General features: G+C 35.5%; 3 protein-coding genes across 3 annotated transcripts; all 3 read left to right on the forward strand.

Moving 5' to 3' along the window:
- The first annotated feature begins 4,847 nt into the window (after positions 1 to 4,847).
- On the forward strand, positions 4,848 to 9,810 carry LOC113710987 (uncharacterized). Its single transcript, XM_027234096.2, has 9 exons — positions 4,848 to 5,670; positions 5,767 to 5,877; positions 6,525 to 6,547; positions 7,113 to 7,538; positions 7,613 to 7,905; positions 8,227 to 8,362; positions 8,461 to 8,603; positions 8,794 to 8,938; positions 9,098 to 9,810. Exons 1-9 carry the CDS (start codon positions 5,042 to 5,044, stop codon positions 9,415 to 9,417), a joined length of 2,226 nt encoding a protein of 741 aa, XP_027089897.1. The 5' UTR covers positions 4,848 to 5,041; the 3' UTR covers positions 9,418 to 9,810.
- Positions 9,811 to 11,947: 2,137 nt separating this feature from the next.
- LOC113710988 (probable serine/threonine-protein kinase PBL18) lies at positions 11,948 to 16,018 on the forward strand. Its single transcript, XM_072067188.1, has 11 exons — positions 11,948 to 12,252; positions 12,348 to 12,529; positions 12,659 to 12,787; positions 12,886 to 12,904; positions 13,483 to 13,505; positions 13,893 to 14,087; positions 14,181 to 14,605; positions 14,685 to 15,004; positions 15,320 to 15,452; positions 15,557 to 15,699; positions 15,911 to 16,018. Exons 1-8 carry the CDS (start codon positions 11,948 to 11,950, stop codon positions 14,817 to 14,819), a joined length of 1,413 nt encoding a protein of 470 aa, XP_071923289.1. The 3' UTR covers positions 14,820 to 15,004; positions 15,320 to 15,452; positions 15,557 to 15,699; positions 15,911 to 16,018.
- Positions 14,879 to 18,177, forward strand: LOC113711523 (probable serine/threonine-protein kinase PIX13). Its single transcript, XM_027234682.2, has 5 exons — positions 14,879 to 15,004; positions 15,320 to 15,452; positions 15,557 to 15,699; positions 15,911 to 16,052; positions 17,876 to 18,177. The coding sequence occupies exons 1-5, from the start codon at positions 14,879 to 14,881 to the stop codon at positions 18,175 to 18,177; spliced, it is 846 nt and encodes a 281-aa protein (XP_027090483.2).
- The last annotated feature ends 1,889 nt before the right edge of the window (positions 18,178 to 20,066 follow it).

Genomic DNA, 20,066 nt, shown 5'->3' on the forward strand with positions numbered 1-20,066 from the left:
TAATGGAACATTAAATGCAATAACAATTATGTCAATGATATCTTTTTTTTGTTTCAGTAGTATATTCTGAAATATTCTATCCTGATTGATTGAAAGCTTTTTTCTTAACTGGCTCTCTTTGTTTGTCCGTGTTGCTATGTTTACATTTGTGTTTTCAAGGATGATAGCAAGTTTTGAAGCAGAACCAGACATTACAAATTTTTTGACATTAACGTGTCCATGCTCTTTCCGGACAATGTCTTAGATGGCTGTTCAAACAATTGCACGTCCGTTTTGCCAAGGAAAGACCAGGAAATGCAAGAAAACAAAACAAAAAAGAAAAGGAGTTGCAGGAAAACCGAAAAAAAAAAAAACTAAGATCATATACGGATTAATGTCATTTTAGATGAGGTCATCTAAGCATCATAAGGGCATCCACAGTGGTTTATATTTTTTAGAGTGTAATCTACATGACACGTCAGTATTTTACTTATTCCTCTTTTATTATACTTCCACTTACAATGGATTACATTCCATAAAATGTAATAGCATGGGTCCACAATTAAATCAAACATTTATTTTAATAATGCACAACTCATATCCCATAAATAAATAAAGTAATTTTTTTAAAAAATAATTTCATTATTTTTAAAAAATAAATTAATAGCTTTCATTAAATTTTTTACCTGTTGGATTTTTTATTTTCTAAAAAATAATATTATTAATTTCTAAGTTTGAACAATATTTCTTTTTTTTATCTCTCAAAAATAATATATTGTTATTTACTGAAAAATAATTATGTAATTATTAAACAAATATGTGATACCTCAAATGCGAAGATATCATAATAATCCATATTTAATTAATAATTCTTTATGTAATTAGTTGAACTCCATGACATAATATTACATAATTTAAATCAAACAAAATACAAATAATAACATAATGAATACTAGTTTTCATTGTTATTGCCTCCAAATCGTTCCCAAATATGCTCAACCAAGTTCGATCGAAGTTGATGATTTATTTCTCAATCACGTAATTCCGCGTTTCTCTAAAGGTAATATTGAAAATTTTCGGCCAATTCTTAAGTCACAAGAATCGTTCCATCGTTGCAGCTTCAAAAAATTTTGTCCATTGCTGACACTGATCCACTATTATACACAGTATCAGAATGATGCATGTAATGAGCATTATACGGCTACAATGGGTGGCCGTGTAATGGGCAGTATCATGGGAGGTATAACTCCGCGGCAGATGCTCTGAGTTACTAGGTACTAGTACTTGGGTTGATGGCTACCCAATTTAAAAACTCAAACCGTCCAAAACACGTTTACGTCTTTTTCAGGGAACACTCAACTAATCCAGCACAACCCATAACAATGGTTACCCAAATTAAAAACTCAAACCGCCTAAGACTCGTTTGCGTCTTTGTCATCCAACACCGAACTAATTCAACACAATCCACGCCAATCTCGTTGTTGGATTTTGGGTAATTTTGCCAACCGTATAAATAGATGATGTCAAAAACAAACCTCGCATACTTTTAACTCTCTTGAATGGATTTGGTCCTCGGATCCGGCTTGAAACAACCGAGAGATTCAATTCCAGAGTAAGGAAACTTTTCCTTGCTCCTATAACCCAAGATCCAATTTGAAGCAATCAAGCAAACCCAAATTCAGCGCTGGACCTCGCCTGGAAATTTTGGGATAAAGGTCCTCTGGTGACAGTGACATGCAGTTAGATGTAGGATGTAGACACTAATTTAGTAAATATAGCTACTAACAAAATAAAGTGAACAAACACAAGAAATTTTTTCTATCATTGAAATATGCGTCCCAAAATTTGTTCGATTTTTACATGTTGATGTGTTGATATCTACATTTGTTGTTAAGGATAGCAATGAAAGTGAGTGCCTACTCTGTAGGGAAGGAACGAGACAGGAGTTGGGGTGGATGTTTCCCCGCCCCACTTAAATTTTGATATGGTATAACATATACGTATATTTTAATATGTATAATACAAAATAAATGCTATGTTATTGTTATTATATAAATATATTTATATGAAATAAATAACATAACTTGTCATGACAAAATGATGTAATTGTTTTTTATTAAAACTTCAAAAGAATGATTAATAAAATTATTATAAGATTTATATAGATGAAAAAAGTTTAATTAAATAAAAATAAGAATGGTAGTAGGGCGGAGCGGGTGTATCACAAGGGTAGTGGAGGGGGGGGGGGGGGTTCGGAAAATGAGACACTTCCTCGTCCTAAAATCACCTCATTGTCATCCCTATTTATTGTTTTAGTGTCTATATTTATTTTGTTCGAATTTATCCTCCTGTCGCCATTGGTGACAGCAGAGGACCTGATCCGTTATGTTACTTTGCTGTCACCAGACATTTTGAAAGTTCCTAACGTCATCTGCGAGCAGACCATTATATCACGAATAGTGCCATTAGCAGCTCTAGAGCTGATGCTGATCTCTTTATTGCTGAACCTCTTGACCAAAATTTGCAGTTCCTCTGTAACACCATGAAACATATGTCCAGTATCTGCAAGGCCAGTTCTTATGAAGTTGCATGTTGCAGTGTTTCTCTCTTTTTTGGCTGCCAATCTCATATGGTTGACCTCTTTAATTGAAACTATGAAAGGGCTGATGCTGATCTCTTTATTTCTGAACCTTTTGACCAAAATTTGCAGTTCCTCTGTAACACCATGAAACATATGTCCAGTATCTGCAAGGCCAGTTCTTATGAAGTTGCATGTTGCAGTGTTTCTCTCTTTTTTGGCTGCCAATCTCATATGGTTGACCTCTTTAACTGAAACTATGAAAGGCACTCTTCAAGAAAGAACCAAGCAGATGTTGGTTGGCTTCGTTTGACATTTCGCAATCATTTGTTTCATTAAGAATATTTCCACTTGGATGCAAAAGCAGAATGATGCAATAGCATAATCCTCCACATGCCACCACATCTCACCTAGTTTTAACATGCATGGACAAAGAAATATCTGACTTACCTATGATTGAGCAATTTACATAATTCTTAATTAGCCATTAGGCCTCCATGTACTAAGCTGCTGTCTACCTGGCTGTTTGTTTTTGTTCTTGTTTCTTTGGGTATTAACTCTATCTTGTATTTTGCTCATAGTTCTTGGTATTTACCTATAATTTACTTATGATTCAACATGAAGGGAATTTCTGGTCTCGAATTTTTAGTAGAAGTTTGAGAGGAAAGAAAATGTTAACCATTATTAATATATCGATGGACATTATCATTGCTTACAAACAAAAAGAGATGGGGTTGATGAGGAGATATTTAAGGATTAGTAGTCTAGGACGTTGTTTTACCAGCTTTACTAAAAGAGAAATTGGATAGGTTTTAATGGGAGTGTTTAGAAAGCAGAAAAAAGGCAAGAAACTGGATTTTCTATACAAGACTAACAGTAATAAGAATGACGTTGTACAGATCATGGTTCAAAGTTGCGGTCGTGGTCCGAACCGTTTCACATCGTTTTGCCATATTGATCACGATCTCGACGAGAAGCAAATTTTTGAAATATTTAATATTCTAAAAACTGTAATAAATAAAAAATTAGTAAAATAATAAAAATTCGAATTGATTCAAGATAATTCGGAGTGAATCGATGTAATTCGACCGTTTCAACTCTTCATGGTGGCTTCTCAGCGAGTCAAATTTCTCAGAATTGCAGGGAACCATGAACACGAGGGATTGGGTGGCCTTTAGGGAATATCCGTGGTATTAAGTGAAACTACAGGACAATATAATACATGTATACAGCAATGTTTTGAAAACCGGACCGAACCGGCTGGTTCGACCGGTTGAACCGCGAACCGGCCATGACACCAGTCCGGTTCAATGGTATTGTTGACTTTGCTAGAAAATTGGTCAAAAACCGGTTGAACCGTGAAAACCGTCGAACCGGATTGAATCGACGGTTTTCCGGTTTTCAGCTTTCCCTCTTTTTTTTTTTTTTTTAAGTTTTGCAAAATGCAGCAATCAAGATTCGAACCAAGACCTTTGTAATAAAAGACCAATGTATTAACCATTGCACCATCACATCTTATTAGTTTTTTTTGATAACTTATTTATATAAAGCAAACACTCATATTTCTTTTTTCCATTTTTCTTACAAAATCTCATCCCCTCATGGTTCTTTCTTTTTAATTTTCAACTCTCTCTCTCTCTCTCTATCATCTTTTCTTTTGTCACTCCCTTTTTAATCAAACCTCTTTATTTTTAATTTATTGATGTTTTCTTCCATCTTTTAATTTTGTTTTTGTCCATTAAATTGAAAAAAGTTAAAAAAGAATTTTTTTTAACCCAAATTATTTAATGCCACAACCACTCACTTTTATCTTATTTTTTGTTTCTTATCAAGTTTACATTTCTATTTTCGATTTTCTTGATTTCTTTCGAACTCCAAATTTTCTTTTTTAAATTGCAATCTCTAAATCCCAAAACGTAAATTAAAATTTAAATTCATAATATCTAAATTCTCAGAGACATGAATTTTGTATAATTTTAAAATATTGTGATATTTTGGGGTTGGATTTAGATATAATTGAAATTGAGATGAAATTTATTTGTTTTAACTTATAATTTAAAAAATTTATTTTTAAAAATCCAAGTTATTAAAAAATAGTAAATTTTTCATCATATAAAATATTAAATTAGTCCATTACATGTCTTATTTTGTACATATATATATTTATATAAATTATTTTTTAAAAAATTCATTGAACCGAGGTTGAACCGGTCCAATCAATTGAATCTCGACCCTTTTACTTCACCGATTTAATTAACGATTCGATTTTTAAAACATTGATATACAGACTAGTTCAAAGTGTTTGCGAGAAGACTAGTTGATTAGCTTTCAAAGTCAACTGAACAATACACCGACTAGTTCAAACATTTCTGCATCATAAGTTTCCAATTGAACCTGAGATCATCTGAATTTGATGATTTGTCACCATTAATTACCTGATTTTCAATAGGAAACTGATGATAGTCATGATCGAAAGATCAATAGATGCCTAGGAGTTGTGATAATTGGGAAAGGCTGGTGACAGCCGTCCTGAGAAGAGAAGATCTCCGATTCACCGGTCAGAGGACTCCAAGTGAGCTTTCCTTGGCATCATTATCATCAATTTCGTCCTTTAATCTAGCTTCTTCCTCTCGCCGAGTTTCATCTTTCAACTTCAACAACTTATTCGCGGGGGTTTCATTTACACGTCTTCAAATTCTCCAAGCAACGGATTACTTGAATGAGTCCAAGCTCATTAAGCATGGTCTCTCGGGTGATCTCTATGACGGAGTTTTAGAAGAAGGGACTCGAGTAGTAATTAAAAAAATTGATCTTTCATCAGTCAACAAAGAATCCCTTTTCATAGCAGAGTTGGAAGTTCTTGGGAAGGTTTCTCATCATCATAGATTTGTCCCTTTCCTTGGCCATTGCTTGGAGAATGGAAATGAGAAGTTTCTGGTTTACAGGTACATGCCTAACAAGGACTTGTCAACTTGTTTGTCCAGGAAAAATATTTCAGGTAATAATACACAATCACCATTCCTTGACTGGATAACGAGGTTGAAGATAGCAACTGAAGTTGCTGAGAGTTTGTATTATCTACATCATCAGTGTGTCCCTCCCCTTGTCCATAGGTAATAAATATTCTCATCATTTTAGACCAAGCACAGATTTTTTTTTTTTTTGAAAAATAAATAGTATAAGCTTAAGTCCTCTTTTGATTCGTGTAGAGACATTCAAGCAGGCAGCATACTTCTCGACGACAAGTTTGAAGTGAGGTTAGGAAGCCTTTATAAAGTCTGTGCTGAAGAAAAAGACATTGCTCCGAATACCATTGCTAGGTTAGGGTGGTACTTCTGATACTCTCTCAACTTTATGTGGGATTTCTCTTTGCAATATAGCAATGCCCTGCTAATGAAGACTGCAAATTCTTTATAACAAAGGAAGAATATTTGTCAGTTAAAAGAGTAATTTGATAAAATTCATAGTGATTCTAATGCAAGCATCAGCTAGGGAGTTGAAAACATTGTCTGAAACATAGATACTCCTTCAAGACATATTTAAGCACTCTACAGCAAGAGCTACGCGTCCTATCTACCATAACTTAGCTTAAAAATTTCTGGCTGGATATCAGCATTGCTACTATCTAGTATCCATGATTTGCTGTCACATCTACCACTTTGTTCAACAATTTCTGTGCTTAGGATGAAAGGTGGCCAGAAATAAACTTCTTTATTTGAAAAATATATGTACTTTTCGAGGGATTGACAACTCTGCCTTATAAACTTGAGACTTTTTGATGCTCCTCAAATTTCAGATGTTTATTTGTTAGACTAAGGATAGATTCTGCTTTTCCGTGAGTGTACAATATGTGGTATTTGGGAATCGCTAAGCTATGAAACTGCAACTTTCCACTCTTTTGCTTACTGCTAACTTGTGAGTTTTATTTCTGTACTAAGTTTGTGACATTCTTTCTTCTGTTATACAGGGGATCCAACCAAGGCACTCCTGGTATGTAGAGGATACTTGTAAACCATGTTCTGTTTATCATTCCACTTGAATCTGTTCAAATGACATGGTGTATGAAGCCAATTTTGGATTACGTGAGGAGATTGCTCAGTAGTCACAAGAAATGAACATTACTCAAAGACGTGTTAGTTTAATAGAAACTGCCTCGACTTCAGTTCAAATTCAAGTTTGTATTCTTGCACATGCCAGATTCTGCTAGAAAAGCCTCACAATAGTCCCCACTTTTGCCTTATGTGTCATATTTGAAAAAACCAGTTGGCTTGACCATGTTCCAGAGTTAAGCATCATAAGGCAGTTAGGAATTGACTTTCCCCAATAACAGAAGAAATGATTGAAGAAAATTAGTACAACTTTGCAATTAAGTTACACAAATACTCTTCTCCATGTTTCATGGTAATCAGCAGAGCATACAGATGTTGGTGTGTCTTTTTGTCTTAAGTATCCCCAATTATTTTTTGTTCCAAGAATGAGGTGAAATGTTTCCAATTTAGGTGTTACCATCAGCTACTTCTGAAGCATTCCAAATCATATTATCTTGAATGGCCAGGTACGTCTAATGCAAGTTATGCAACATGTGCCTATGATGTTTATAGCTTTGGGAAAGTTTTGCTCGAGCTAGTCACGAGAAAGCAGGGTTTTAGTGCAACTGAAAATTCCATCATGAAGGATTGGATGGAAAATGCGCTGGCTTATATCATTCCTGATAAAGAGGAACTCCTTGTAAACATTGTGGAGTCGACTTTATCCTCGGATAAGCATCTTTTGTCCCAAGTATTGGCAGTTTCATTTATCGCTAAGGCATGTCTCAGTCCTGAATCTTCTGAAAGGCCCCATATGGCACAGATACTTTTGGCCTTAGATCATATTATATCAGCAAGGTTTGGTGGTGAAAATTTCAAGCCTATTGGTCATCATGGCTCAGAGAGTACAGCTCTGGTGATTGCAAAGATACTACAGGGATCTGAAATAGTAGGTTGGTTAATGACTCTCTTTAGCAGTGTAAGAAATTTGATATGATAAATGTTGAAAAATACGTGTATCTTGCAGGAAGGATGCCAAAGGCAACTGGCAATGCAACACTAGGCAGCCGCACTGCCTTAAAAGAGGGTTATCAAAATGGGGGCAGCTTTGTTCATCCCGAGTTGACTATTTTCTCTTATTCTGAACTCATGGTTGCAACCAGAGGTTTCAGGAGTGATGCAGTGCTGAGAGAAGGCGAATTCAGTGCAATAACCCAAGCTTGGCTTCAAGACAAATCCACATCAAAGAGTAGCAGTGAAGCACTAGTTGCTGTTAGAAAATTTTACTCGCAAAATATGCTACTATTAAATGATTGGCAGGTAGATTAACCCGCAAATAGAAACTACCTCTTCTCTGACAAATTTTTGCAGTTCATTTGGAACCCAATTTCCTTTTGGCTCACAAGCGTTACTCCAAATTCAATTGGTCTTTTCTGGCTCTTACAATACTAGAACATAATCTTCCTACACTTTCTGTTAATGTATGCTATCATCTTCCCTTGAAGTAATTTACTGTTGGCATTGATATGGTAATTGCATTAGATAAGTTTAATAACTCCTCCAAGTATATAGTGAAGAACTCTAACTTGCTTTGTCCAATCTTTTCTAAGTTGCTTATTCGTTTCACATTTTCTTGAGCAGTCTCGGGTATGCTTGCTTGGAAGGCTCTCACATCCAAACTTAGTCGAGTTCCTTGGATATTGTTTGGAAGACGAAGAGCTATTCGTTGTTCATGAATATATGCAAAATGGCAGCCTAGAGAACCATCTCTTTAGAAGTGAGGTTTAGACTAATATGCTCTAATAGTTACTCAAACTAAGCCTCATTTACTGATAGTAAGCTTCAGATGAAATAATTTTACTTTGATGTGTTTAGCAAGCTCCGATGTTCGGCCACTTTCTTGGGACATAAGAATTAAGATCCTAATTGGAGCAGCTCGAGGCCTGGCATTCTTGCATGCGGCAGAGTGGCAAGGTTACTATGAATACTTCGGCACCTCAGACATCTTGCTTGATGGTGTCAGTTAAAATCTATTTGCGCAATGTTCTCATGAAATGTATTTGCCAAAACTTAGAGGTTTCTGTATTATCAGGACTACATAAAGTTTAACATGAATGCTGAGTTTTTTCTTTGAATTATTGATGACAATATCTATTACCGATGAAAAACTCATTTTCTTTGAATTTTGGTCATATTTTTTGTTGACAGTCTTACAATGCCAAGATATCAGGTATTGGCACAACAAAGATTGTTCGTCGAAATGTCTTTAATGAAGTACATCCTCTTTGGTATGAAAAGGGAAAGTATTTTAATGCTCCTCCTGAGTATGATCTGAGAAAAAATATCCCAACAGGTAATATTGCCAGCTTGACTGTTTGAGCTTTTAAAATTGAGCCCACTACTGAGTACTCACCAAAGTTAAGCTCTTGGACATGCTCGATTGGATTTAAAACAAATTTGAGTAACAAAAGAAAAATGTTATAAATTCTAATCATCAACTCATATGTAACAGGGCTTATGAATGTGAAGGGCGATGTGTTTGGTTTTGGTGTGGTATTGGCTGAAATGCTAACAGGTTTATCAGCAAAAGGTAGATATCGCCTTAGTTGGGGAGAGCACCATCTGGTTCCATTTTTCAGGTACCATATGAATCTGGAGAAGATCCAACTGGAGAAAATTATGGATCCCCAATTAGAGGGAAAATATCCAGCAAAAGCTGCTCAAAAATTAGGAGCTCTTGCTTGTTTATGTCTTCAAGATGAACCTGAATTCAGATTAACAATGAAACAAGTTGTGGAGATATTAGAACGCTTTGAATCTGCTAAGGAATAAGCAGAAGAGCCTAGGACAAATCAGACAGCTTATGATCATGACTACCACCCTCAGCATTCTTAGTTTTCCACTTCTACAAAGCATTGGTGGAAATCCGTCCCATAAAAGCTGACCTATTGCTTTCATAAATAAACATAACAGATCCTTAAATATTTGTCCTGATTAGTTGGTTGATATGTAATCTGTTCGTTCTTGTTCCTTTTTGTAATCTCAGCTTCGCACTGGTTTAAAAGCAAGTTCTCCGAAGAATCAGCTCGGACCAAAGAATGCATACCTACACAATGAATTAGTTTAGCATTCAACAAAAACTAATTGTACACTGAATTGACTTTGAAAAAGATGTAAGTGCAATTAGAGTCTGAAGTAATAGAAGATAATAATTTGTTGGATTGATTCCTTCAGTCTCATCTTGAGATTACTGATGAAGGACAATTAACATGGTGTTGTGAAAATCAACCGTCAGAGAAGAAAATGGAGTTTCTTAACGGGACTGGAAGGGAAAGGGAAGTGTAGTGAGGAAAAAGTACTCAGGAAGATCATATCCACAGGTTAACTTTTCTGGCAAAGATTGTTGTAACTTTGACTCGATGACTGGATAGGAATTTGTTCTTGGAGACATCAGAGAAAAGAGAAGGGGAGGGGAACTACACTCTAGGCCCTTCTTGCTTAAGGATTCTATGTATCATAAGATAGAACGTCATCAATGGTTTAATGTTTGAAGTGATGGCGCATTTGTTCTCTTCTGAAATGTGGAGAATATGAGGAAACAGTCAATTTTCAGTTCATTCATATACCAAAGCTGGAATTTCGAGCCAGATTTGGTGCCTGATCCTGTAAGGAAAATTTCCCTTACTCTCAGAACCTGATCTGGCCCAAGATTTGGTTTGAAACAAACAGGAATATAGTGCCATGAAAAGCTCTAGAGCTGATCTCTTTACCACTGAATCCCTCGTCTAAAATTTGTTGTTTCTTTACAACACCATGAAACATATGTCCAGTATCTGTGAGGTCAATTATTCTGGTGAAGTTGTTCATCGCACCCATGAGTGTGAAGCAACGAATGGGTGTTTTTTGTATCTTCCACCAAAAGAAGCAACTAGCTCCTCTAATAGGGAACTGCCATTCTCAAAGAAGAAGAGTGATGTTTCTTGTTTCCTAAAAATTGGTAGTAGCATTTTCAATTCTTCGTTCTTTGGTTCATTAGGAGGTTGCAGTGGGATTCAATTAAACGAGACAGTGAAATATTTAAAATTTTGGAAGAAGTATGAACAGAACTAGGAGCTGCCAATCTCATATGGTTGACTCTTTTGAGTCTCATATGGTTGACTTTTCTGATATAAAAGTATTAAAGGCACACTCTTCGAGAAAGAACCAAGCAGATGCTAGCTGGCTTTGTTTGAACTTCGGCAAACATTTGTTTGATTAAGAACTTCGGCAAACATTTTTTTTATATAACTAAATGAACTTGTAAATACTAAATGACAAGTTGTAAAATCTAATAAAAAAAGCAAGTATAAAAATCACAAGTAAATCAAACATTTTAACTAAGTGTAAGTTTGAATCAAAAGATGTACATTGGATGAGTAAACCGTAAGACTAATGACAAAAAAAAAAAAAATCACAAGATTCATGAACATATAAATAAAGTGTAATATCAAATCATATACAACTAAACAAAGAAATATATAAAAATCTATTCCTTAAAAGTATAAGGATTGAAGAGAAATGAAGTACATGATAGTCATGTAGGAATAATTGGTGACTTGACAAGTGACATGACATTTATTATAACAAGAGGACAAGTCATTTAAAGAATTGATGAGTCATTAATTCACAGTAAAAAAAAAAAGTTGGATAGGTCTCAATTTGTCACGTCATAATAAGATCTTGATATTATGATCTCAATATAATGTGTAGCAGCGAGCACATGAAAAATTGTGCCAGGTAAATAAATAGGAAACGGCTAAAGGAAAAAAGTAAGATAGATAATCCACTTTTCTAATAACAATACTATCTTTCAAATTAGGATTCTTTACTAATTTAAGCATTGTAGTGTATTCCAGGGGAGATAACCCCATTTTTTTTTTTTATGGGTTTTCTACTCTAGACGAATTCATCAAGGCTCGAGTGTACAAGCAGGTGCTAGGTTTTATTTTTCCAACGAGCATTTTAACTAACACTAATCCTGAGGCAATTTTCATTTGGTTTTCTCTTTACATATTATCACGAGGGGTTGAGTGGCCATTTTTAAATCATAGGGGGGATTCCGTGGTATTAAGTGAAACCACGGGTATACACAAATTTGTTCAAAGTGTTCGTGAGAAGACATGTGATTCGCTTTCAAAGTCGACTGAATAATACACCAACTTAAATATTTCATTCTCCCAGTTGTCTACATCATTAAGTTTTCAACTGAAATACATTGCTGCTCTTATTAAAGAATTTAAGATAATCTGAATTTGATGGGTTATTACTATTGATTACGTGATTCTCAAAGGAAAGTATGATTCTAGTGATCGATAGATCATAGATGAGTAGGAGTTATGACAACTGGGAAAGCTGGTCACGGCCACCCTGCGGAGAGAAGACGACCGCATCATTGCTCAGAGGACCCCAAGCGAGCTTTCCTTGGCATCATTATCATCAGTTTCCTCCTTTAATCTTGCTTCTTCCACTTGCCGAGTTTCATCTTTCTGCTTCTCCAGCTTATTGGCTGGGGAATCGTTTTCATACAATCAAATTCTCCAAGCGACAGATTGGTTCAGTGAATCTAACCTCATCAAGCATGGTAGCTCTGGGGATCTCTTTTATGGAGTTTTGGAAGGAAGAACTCAAGTGGTAGTTAAAAAAATCGATCTTTCATCGGTCAACAAATAATCCCTTTTTATAGCAGAGTTGGAGGTTCTTGGAAAGGTTTCTCATCATCATAGATTCGTCCCACTGGTTGGTCAATGCTTGGAGAACGCGAATGAGAAGCGTTTGGTTTACGAGCATATGGTTAATAAGGATTTGTCGACTTCTTTGTCTAGAAAAATCGAATCAGGTAATCGTAGAAAATTACCATTCCTGGACTGGATAACAAGGTTGAAGATAGCAACTGAAGTTGCTGAGGGTCTGTCTTATCTACATGAATGTGTCCCTCCCCTTGTTCATAGGTTGCAAAGTTTTCCTCATTAATTTTGTGCCCAGCAGGGTTTTATTATTTGCATTTTTATATTGGTTTTTGGAACGTAACCTGCAGCTTATCTTTACTATTTTAGCGACATTCAAGCAAGTAGCCTACTTCTCGATGACAAGTTTGAGGTGAAGTTAGGAAGCCTTTATGAAGTCTGTGCAGAAGAAAAAGACATGCGTCAGACTGCTACTTCAGGTTTGTGCAGTAGCTTAAGTTAATATTTCTTGTGTTCATTGTGACATCCTTTCAGTATTTCTCTAGAATTATCTGTATTTTAGTTTTTGTGGTTGCAGAAAAAGAGATAAGTGCCATGTGAGTACTTATATCTAAAATTCTTTACGAGAATGAAAGCGTATCTGTCAGTTAAGAAAATAACATAAGCATCCGCAACTGAGTCAAAATGATTGGAGCAATGATTCCATTTCTTGTTTTGACATCGATAGACATCATAGTTGTAGGTTGAGGGTATCCGGATTCGGCATATAATGCTAAAAGATCAAATTTAGAGAGTGTATGTTTAACCTGGTCCCTTTCAACAAAATTTATAGTCAAAGCAGTCTATTGTATCAAGCCAAGCGTAGCCTTATACTTCATTAGCATAGCATCACGATTGCAACATCCCTGCCATCTGCCCTCTTGAACATGGAAAAGGGACCAAGAATTAACATCTTTAGTTGATATGACTTCTTTCGGTTGGATTGAAACTCTATGCTCTTGAGATTTTACATGTGAGACTGGCGTTACATTCTTCTTTTCCATGATTCTACAAGTATTTGGTTCCTGCGGGGTGCCTTAGCCATACCTGCAAAAGTGAAATTAACCATTCATTCTTTTGCTCCCCCAGTTTTCGAATTTTACTTCTGATTTGTATTCATTCTTCTTCTGCACAGGGCATTTGGAGAAGGCACTTTTGGTAAGTAATTTTCATTCAGTTTTAGTTCTACACCATCTGATATATTATTCCAAATGGTTGAATCAGCATAAAGTATACATAGTGTAACCTTAAATACTTAAGAGTTCAGTTCAAAAAATTGTATATTCTTTATTCCAGTATAGACCTGATTTTGCTAAAAGAACCTCATATGTAGATGTCTATGCTATACCATACAAGGAAAAACCATCTTTATGAGCATTTTACGGTAATAAGGATATATGGAGCAGTATTGGACTGATATTCCCAGTTAAAAGAAGGAAATGATAGAGATATTGAATAGAATTTTCCAATTCAGTTAAGGGGTTGCTTTTCTTCCCAATGTTACATGACAATTGCTAAAGCAAACAGAACCATTATTGCTCTCAGCTGCAGCACCAACAACTTCACTGCTACAAGATATCAAGAGGGCATCGGTCATTTGGGACCAAGAAGCTGGTAGGTATGTTTCTGTCCCAGTTCCAGCTTCAGATACACGTGGTAGATCATTCGTACCTGAAGGGTCAAAGACAAGTACAGGACTAAAAAATGATGACAAGAGGCCAGTAACTTTTTTGTCTCCCGGTAATCATTAGTGAATTTCATTTAGACAGTTAAAATGGTTGCTAATGTGCTGCATAATCTTGTCTAAATTAGTCTATTATCTTAAAAGATCAGGTACATCTAATGACAGTTATGCATCATGTGCCTATGATGTTTATAGCTTTGGAAAGGTTCTGCTTGAGCTAGTCACTGGAAAGCTGGGTTTAACTGCCACAGATGATTCCGCATTGAACGGTTGGATGGAAAATGTGCTGTCTTATATTCTCCCTGATGATGTGGAAGTTGTTGTAAACATCATTGACTCGTCTTTGGTCAGAGCTAAGCATCTTTTGGCCCAGGCATGGGCTGTTTCTTTTATTGCTAAGGCATGTCTCAGTCCTGAATCTTCTGAACGACCCCGGATGGCTCAGATACATCTTGCTTTAGAGCATATTGAATCAGCAAGTTTCACTAATAAAAACCTCAACTTCACCGGTAATCATGACTCAGTTAGATCTGCAGCTATGGAGATTGCAAAGATACTTTGGGGATGCAAAATAGTAGGGTGGTTTTGTGAATGTCCTTAGCATTTTGATAATTTCAAATGAGAAATGCCAAAGATAAAACTATATCTTGCAGGGAAGACAGCACGGGCAACTGCTTCTGGAACAACTCTGGGCGGAGGCACTGCCTCAAGGAACCATCGAATCTCAGAAGCTAGTGACTTTGAGGAGACCTATCCAAAGGGGGGGATCTTCACTCAGCCCAATTTAACTATTTTCTATTATGCACAACTCAAGGCTGCAATTAGACATTTTGGGAGTGATATAGGGATGAGAGAACTGGAATTTGGGAGAGTATACCAAGCATGGCTTCAAGACAAATCCAAGTCAATGCATGGCAAGGGATCCATAGTTGCTGTTAGAAATTTGTTCTCCGAAACTAAGCAGCTATTAAAGGTAATGGAAACCAAGCTTGTGAGTAGTAACTAAATTTAGATACTCTAACAAACTCTACTCCTTGCAATTGTATCTAATTCATTTTACCTCACAAGTATTGCTCTTTATTTCAAATGATCATTCTACCTCATACAACACTAGAACATATCCTCCAAAGCTTTCTAAAAATATTTTGCTGTCAGCTCTATTTCAATAATCTATCATTGGCAAAGTCGGTGGTAATTGGAAATTATGTAATCGACAGTGTTTGCTTTGTGGTAACTTATTCAAACTTCTATCAGTTGCTGATGTTTTAGTATTCCATTTTCTGGGCAGTCCCGTATAAGCTCACTTGGAAGGCTTTCTCATCCTAACCTAGTCAAGTTCCTTGGATATTGCGAGGACAAAGAGCTATGTGTTGTCCATGAATTTGTGCAAAGTGGCAGCCTAGACAACCATCTCTTTAGAGGTGAGATTTTGATCATATTGCTCTATTAGTATCTCAAACAATCTAAGCATCATCTACTGTATAAATTTTCCATTGAAACAATCTTAATACTTGGATGTCTCTAGCGGGCTCTGAAGTTCAGCCACTTTCCAGGGACACAAGACTTAACATTCTAATTGGAGCAGCTCGAGGCCTAGCATTCTTGCATGGAACACAGAAGCAAGGTTTTTATGAATATTTCGGTACCTCAGACATCTTGCTTGATGGTGTAAGTAGAGAAGCAAAATATTTGACCAAGACAAGTTTATTGGATGTGCAATCAAATAATATATATCCAATTATCCACCAGAGTTTATCAAACTACTTCAAAAGATTTAAAATGCATGCCGCCTTTTTATATCTTCAGCAAAACTGCTGACAAATCATTTACTGATGCAATTCTCATCCATCTCAATTTTGGTTTACTATCTTGTTTTCAGGCTTACAATACGAAGATATCGGGTTTTGGCACTGCAAAGATAACCCCTCTAAGTTATCTCTATGATGTACATCCTAATTTTTTTATGAATGGAAGATATGTTGATGTTTCTCCTGTGAATGTCTTCCCAGGTGCAAATGCAGGTAACCCATCCAGATTGATCTCTTGAGATTCTAGACTACCGGTTGGGGATCTTGTGCTACAAAAGCACTACCAAAGAAATTAAAACTCCAGTGGTAGCTTAATCGGATTAAAAAAAAAAATTTTGACTTGACAAAAAATGAGATTATAATACTAATAATTGTCTCTCTCATGTTAGAGAGCTTATGAATGTTGACAGGTGCCGAACCTGTGCAATAATAATAAATAAAACCTAACTACCACCAAAAGCAGTCAATAATCAATTCTAAGTACTGGAGTAGGGACTCTAGGTGTGCAATGGATTACTTGATTCACCCTGTTCTCGAAGAGTTTGCTTAATCCGATATACCAGAATTAATTATCTGACTAAATTCATTAACTAGTAGACAGTGACAAGTAGGGTCGTCTTCTCAGGAACTGGAGAGAAATTTGTTTTTTTTTTAGTCAAGAATAATGGGGGGTTTAAGGATTAAATGCTAACTAAATAAATAAATCAAATATGAAAAATAATTGATTGACAGAAATAAATGGGGAAACTCTAGCCAAGGGTATACTTCAGAAATGGTTCAGACACTGATTATTGATTCACAAATAATTCCAACATTTATTAATAGATTGGTTATAGCTGTCATGCATGCGATAAACAACCAACCTTTTCTTAATTTATCGATAGTCAAGGTACAATCGTTGACTATTTCTCTAACCCGAAAACAATTCTAGGTATGACCGTAGGATTTAATTTCTAGATTGCATTAAGACTTAGAAAAGCCCAAATCCTAACTAACAAACACGTTACGAGGGTTTGTTTAAACTAGATCGTATGTTTCCCTGACATAAACCCAATTATGCCAGTTGCTACCAGTACAGAAATAATTGAACAATTATGGATTCAACTACCCCTAATTAGCAAAATAGCTCACGTGAATAATTAAATATTGCGCACTATTCAATCATATACAAAAGTTATAACGATTAAAAACAGAAAACATACAAATACCAATAAATGGAGGAAGCAGTTAAAATAAATTCGATATCACAGTAATTGTCGAACCAAATCCTCAGTTGTCCCCTTAACTAGAATTGGAGAGTTAGTTTTCCATTAATGGAAAACCATCCATGCGAATGGTTAGAGAAAGAGGCCCCCAAGACTTGACTTCCACAACTGATAGAAAGAAAGAAAAGATCGAAAGCCTAACAAGTAAAAGCCTCCCTCGGAGGAAGCTTGCGGAGCAGACCATGATGAATTAATCTCCCATCTGTCAATGTTGCCAGCCAACTCTTAATCACGCGAGATCCGGCTTTTTTCCTCTCATTTTGTTTCCTATTCAGCTTCTACTACTCACTGTTTCTTTCCAAACGTGAAAGAAGGAATAAAAATAGACTAGCTTCCTTTTTTTTCTTTCCTAAGAATTAGCAATCAAATGGGAGCCGGCCTTTTCTTTTCCTATTTTCTAGTTTCTCAAATACATTGAACTTCTTAATTTTCCTAAGAAGAAGAATTTCCTCATAATTTAAGATGTTTCTCAATTGTATTCGAAAACATGCTTCGTAAGTCTTCGGCTTGAATTAGGAAACTACCATGCGTGAATCCCGTCATCTCTAGACTTGACAGTAATTCTTGAAAATTTACCCCTTTTATCACATGTTGCTCATTTTCCTACAATTGGCACCATTATACCAAATATAAGTAGAATCAATCAATTAAAATAATATTTAGCTAAAATCAAGGGGAGAATAATTATAAATTTAGCAACAAATTATGATCTATCAAATGTGAAGAGTGATGTGTATGGTTTTGGTGTGGTATTGGTTGCAATGCTAACAGGTTTGTCTACAAAAGGGAGACAGCGGCTTGGTTGGGGTGAAATCAATCCAGTTCTGTGCTTTATGGATCTCAAAAGAAACACATTGGAAAAAATTATGGACCCAAAGCTAAAAGGCCAATATTCTTTTAAAGCTGCACAAAAATCAGGTTCTCTTGCTTCCATTTGTCTTCAATATGATCCTGAATTCAGGCCATCGATGAAAGTTGTTGTCAAGGTACTTGAACATGTTGCAGCTGTTAAGGTGGAAGCACAAAAGCCCTGGATAAATCAGAAAGCTCATCAACATGCCCAACAACTTTAGCCATCTTAATAGTTCTAGGATTCTATCAATGCTTTAATGAAATCCAGCCGATAATAGCTAACTGTTGTTTTCTCTCTTAAAAATTAATAGATCCTTTCGTATGCTTGTCCTGATTAGTTAACTGATGTCTTCTACAGCTTCGTGTTGCTTTGGCAATCTAAGCCTCATTTGTCTGTAAAAGATAATAGTGATTAGAGCTCTATAGTCCTTTGACGGATGTCCTTTTAAGAATCAGCTCGAGGGATCAAAATGAAATAAGAGATAATTTTAGATACCTCCCCTGAGGTTTCTGACAGTCTCACGCCCCTCTCCTGTGGTTTCAAAAATACCACAAACTTCCTCTAAAACTAAATAGTCAGTCTCAAAGTAGACCAAATTCAAAAATACAAACAATAAAAAATGGGGAGTTGGAGAGAGAAACAACTTATACCACAAATGCCCTGATTATCTTGCATTAGTGAGTTATCTCATATGAAGAATAATCAAGTGTAGCTTGTTGCAAAGTATAAATTTTACTACTTGTAATTGCTTTTAAAGTATGGTGTAGCTTTTGATAACTTGTAAAATTTTGCCTAGACAAGGTGTGTGATGTACACCGTGTTTATTGAAACATACAGCGTGTTACTCATTAATAACATTATATCAGATCTTTTTACTAGATGATTATTTGTTCTAATCGCTTATGAACTTGACCATTAGTGCTTATGAGAATGCATTAAAATAGATAAATAGTTTACTTCAACGAGTGGCAAGTACATAAATACTTAGTGAATGTAAAATATAGTTGAAATAATATACACCATGTAACTGACCAAGTACAATGTGCACCAATTATTGAATATGCGATTAGTTGTCCACATACATATTGCAATTAGCTGTTGTAGCCACAACTTGTACTGATTTTTAGTAAATATTTTTTACTTATATGAGTAGTACTGATTTGTTTGTAAACATCTTTTATAGTGTGATGCATAAATACAATTAGTTCACGAAAATGTACATCATCTTAGGTATTCATTACTTGAATGTGTATTTCTATGAAAGATAATGCAATGATATGCATACCTTTGGAATGGTTATTGATACTTTGACCAACTTGTGCATCTCCTTACAGGCTGCAGTAGATGTGTAATTTTAGAGAGGTAGTTTACTTCAATAAATAGCATGTATATAAATACTTAGTGAATATACAATCTGGTTGAAATAATGTACACTGTGTTATCGATCAAGTACGATGCATAGAAATTGTTGAACATACAGTTATTTGTTCACATGCATATTGCAATTAGTCATCACAGCAGTATGCATAGTGTAATGGTATGCATACATTTGGAATGGTTATTGGTGTTTTGACCCATTTGTGCATCTCCTTGCAAGCTGCAGTGGGTATGTAATTTTATCTATATGACTAATACTAATTTGCCTATAAACACCTTACACGGGGTGATCTATGAGGTACAATCAGTTTACAAACATGTACATTATGTTAGATATTAGTTACTTGACTGTGTATATCTGTAAAAGGTAGTGTAATGGTACGCATAAATTTGGAATGGTTATTTGTCCTGATAATCACGAAATATTAGCTAACTTGTGAGGGTATTTAAGTCTTTTTGGTCATGATGATGTAACAAATGGGACCTAAAATTCTAACATGGGAGGTTTGTGATATTTTTGAAACCACAGGGGATGAGAGAGAGACTGTCAGAAAGCTCAGGGGAGGTATCTGAAATTATCCCTATAAAGAAAGCAAATTATAAGGGCCATCTGTGGATGTTAGCCTAGGCTAAAAAGTAACAAAATTATATAGCATTAGATTACTGTTTCTGCACTGTCAGTTTTTTTTTTTTTTGGAATATTTTGTGTTTTGGAACTACAAAGGAGGAAGC

Source organism: Coffea arabica, chromosome 10e (assembly GCF_036785885.1).
Source record: "Coffea arabica cultivar ET-39 chromosome 10e, Coffea Arabica ET-39 HiFi, whole genome shotgun sequence".
NCBI lineage: Eukaryota > Viridiplantae > Streptophyta > Magnoliopsida > Gentianales > Rubiaceae > Coffea > Coffea arabica.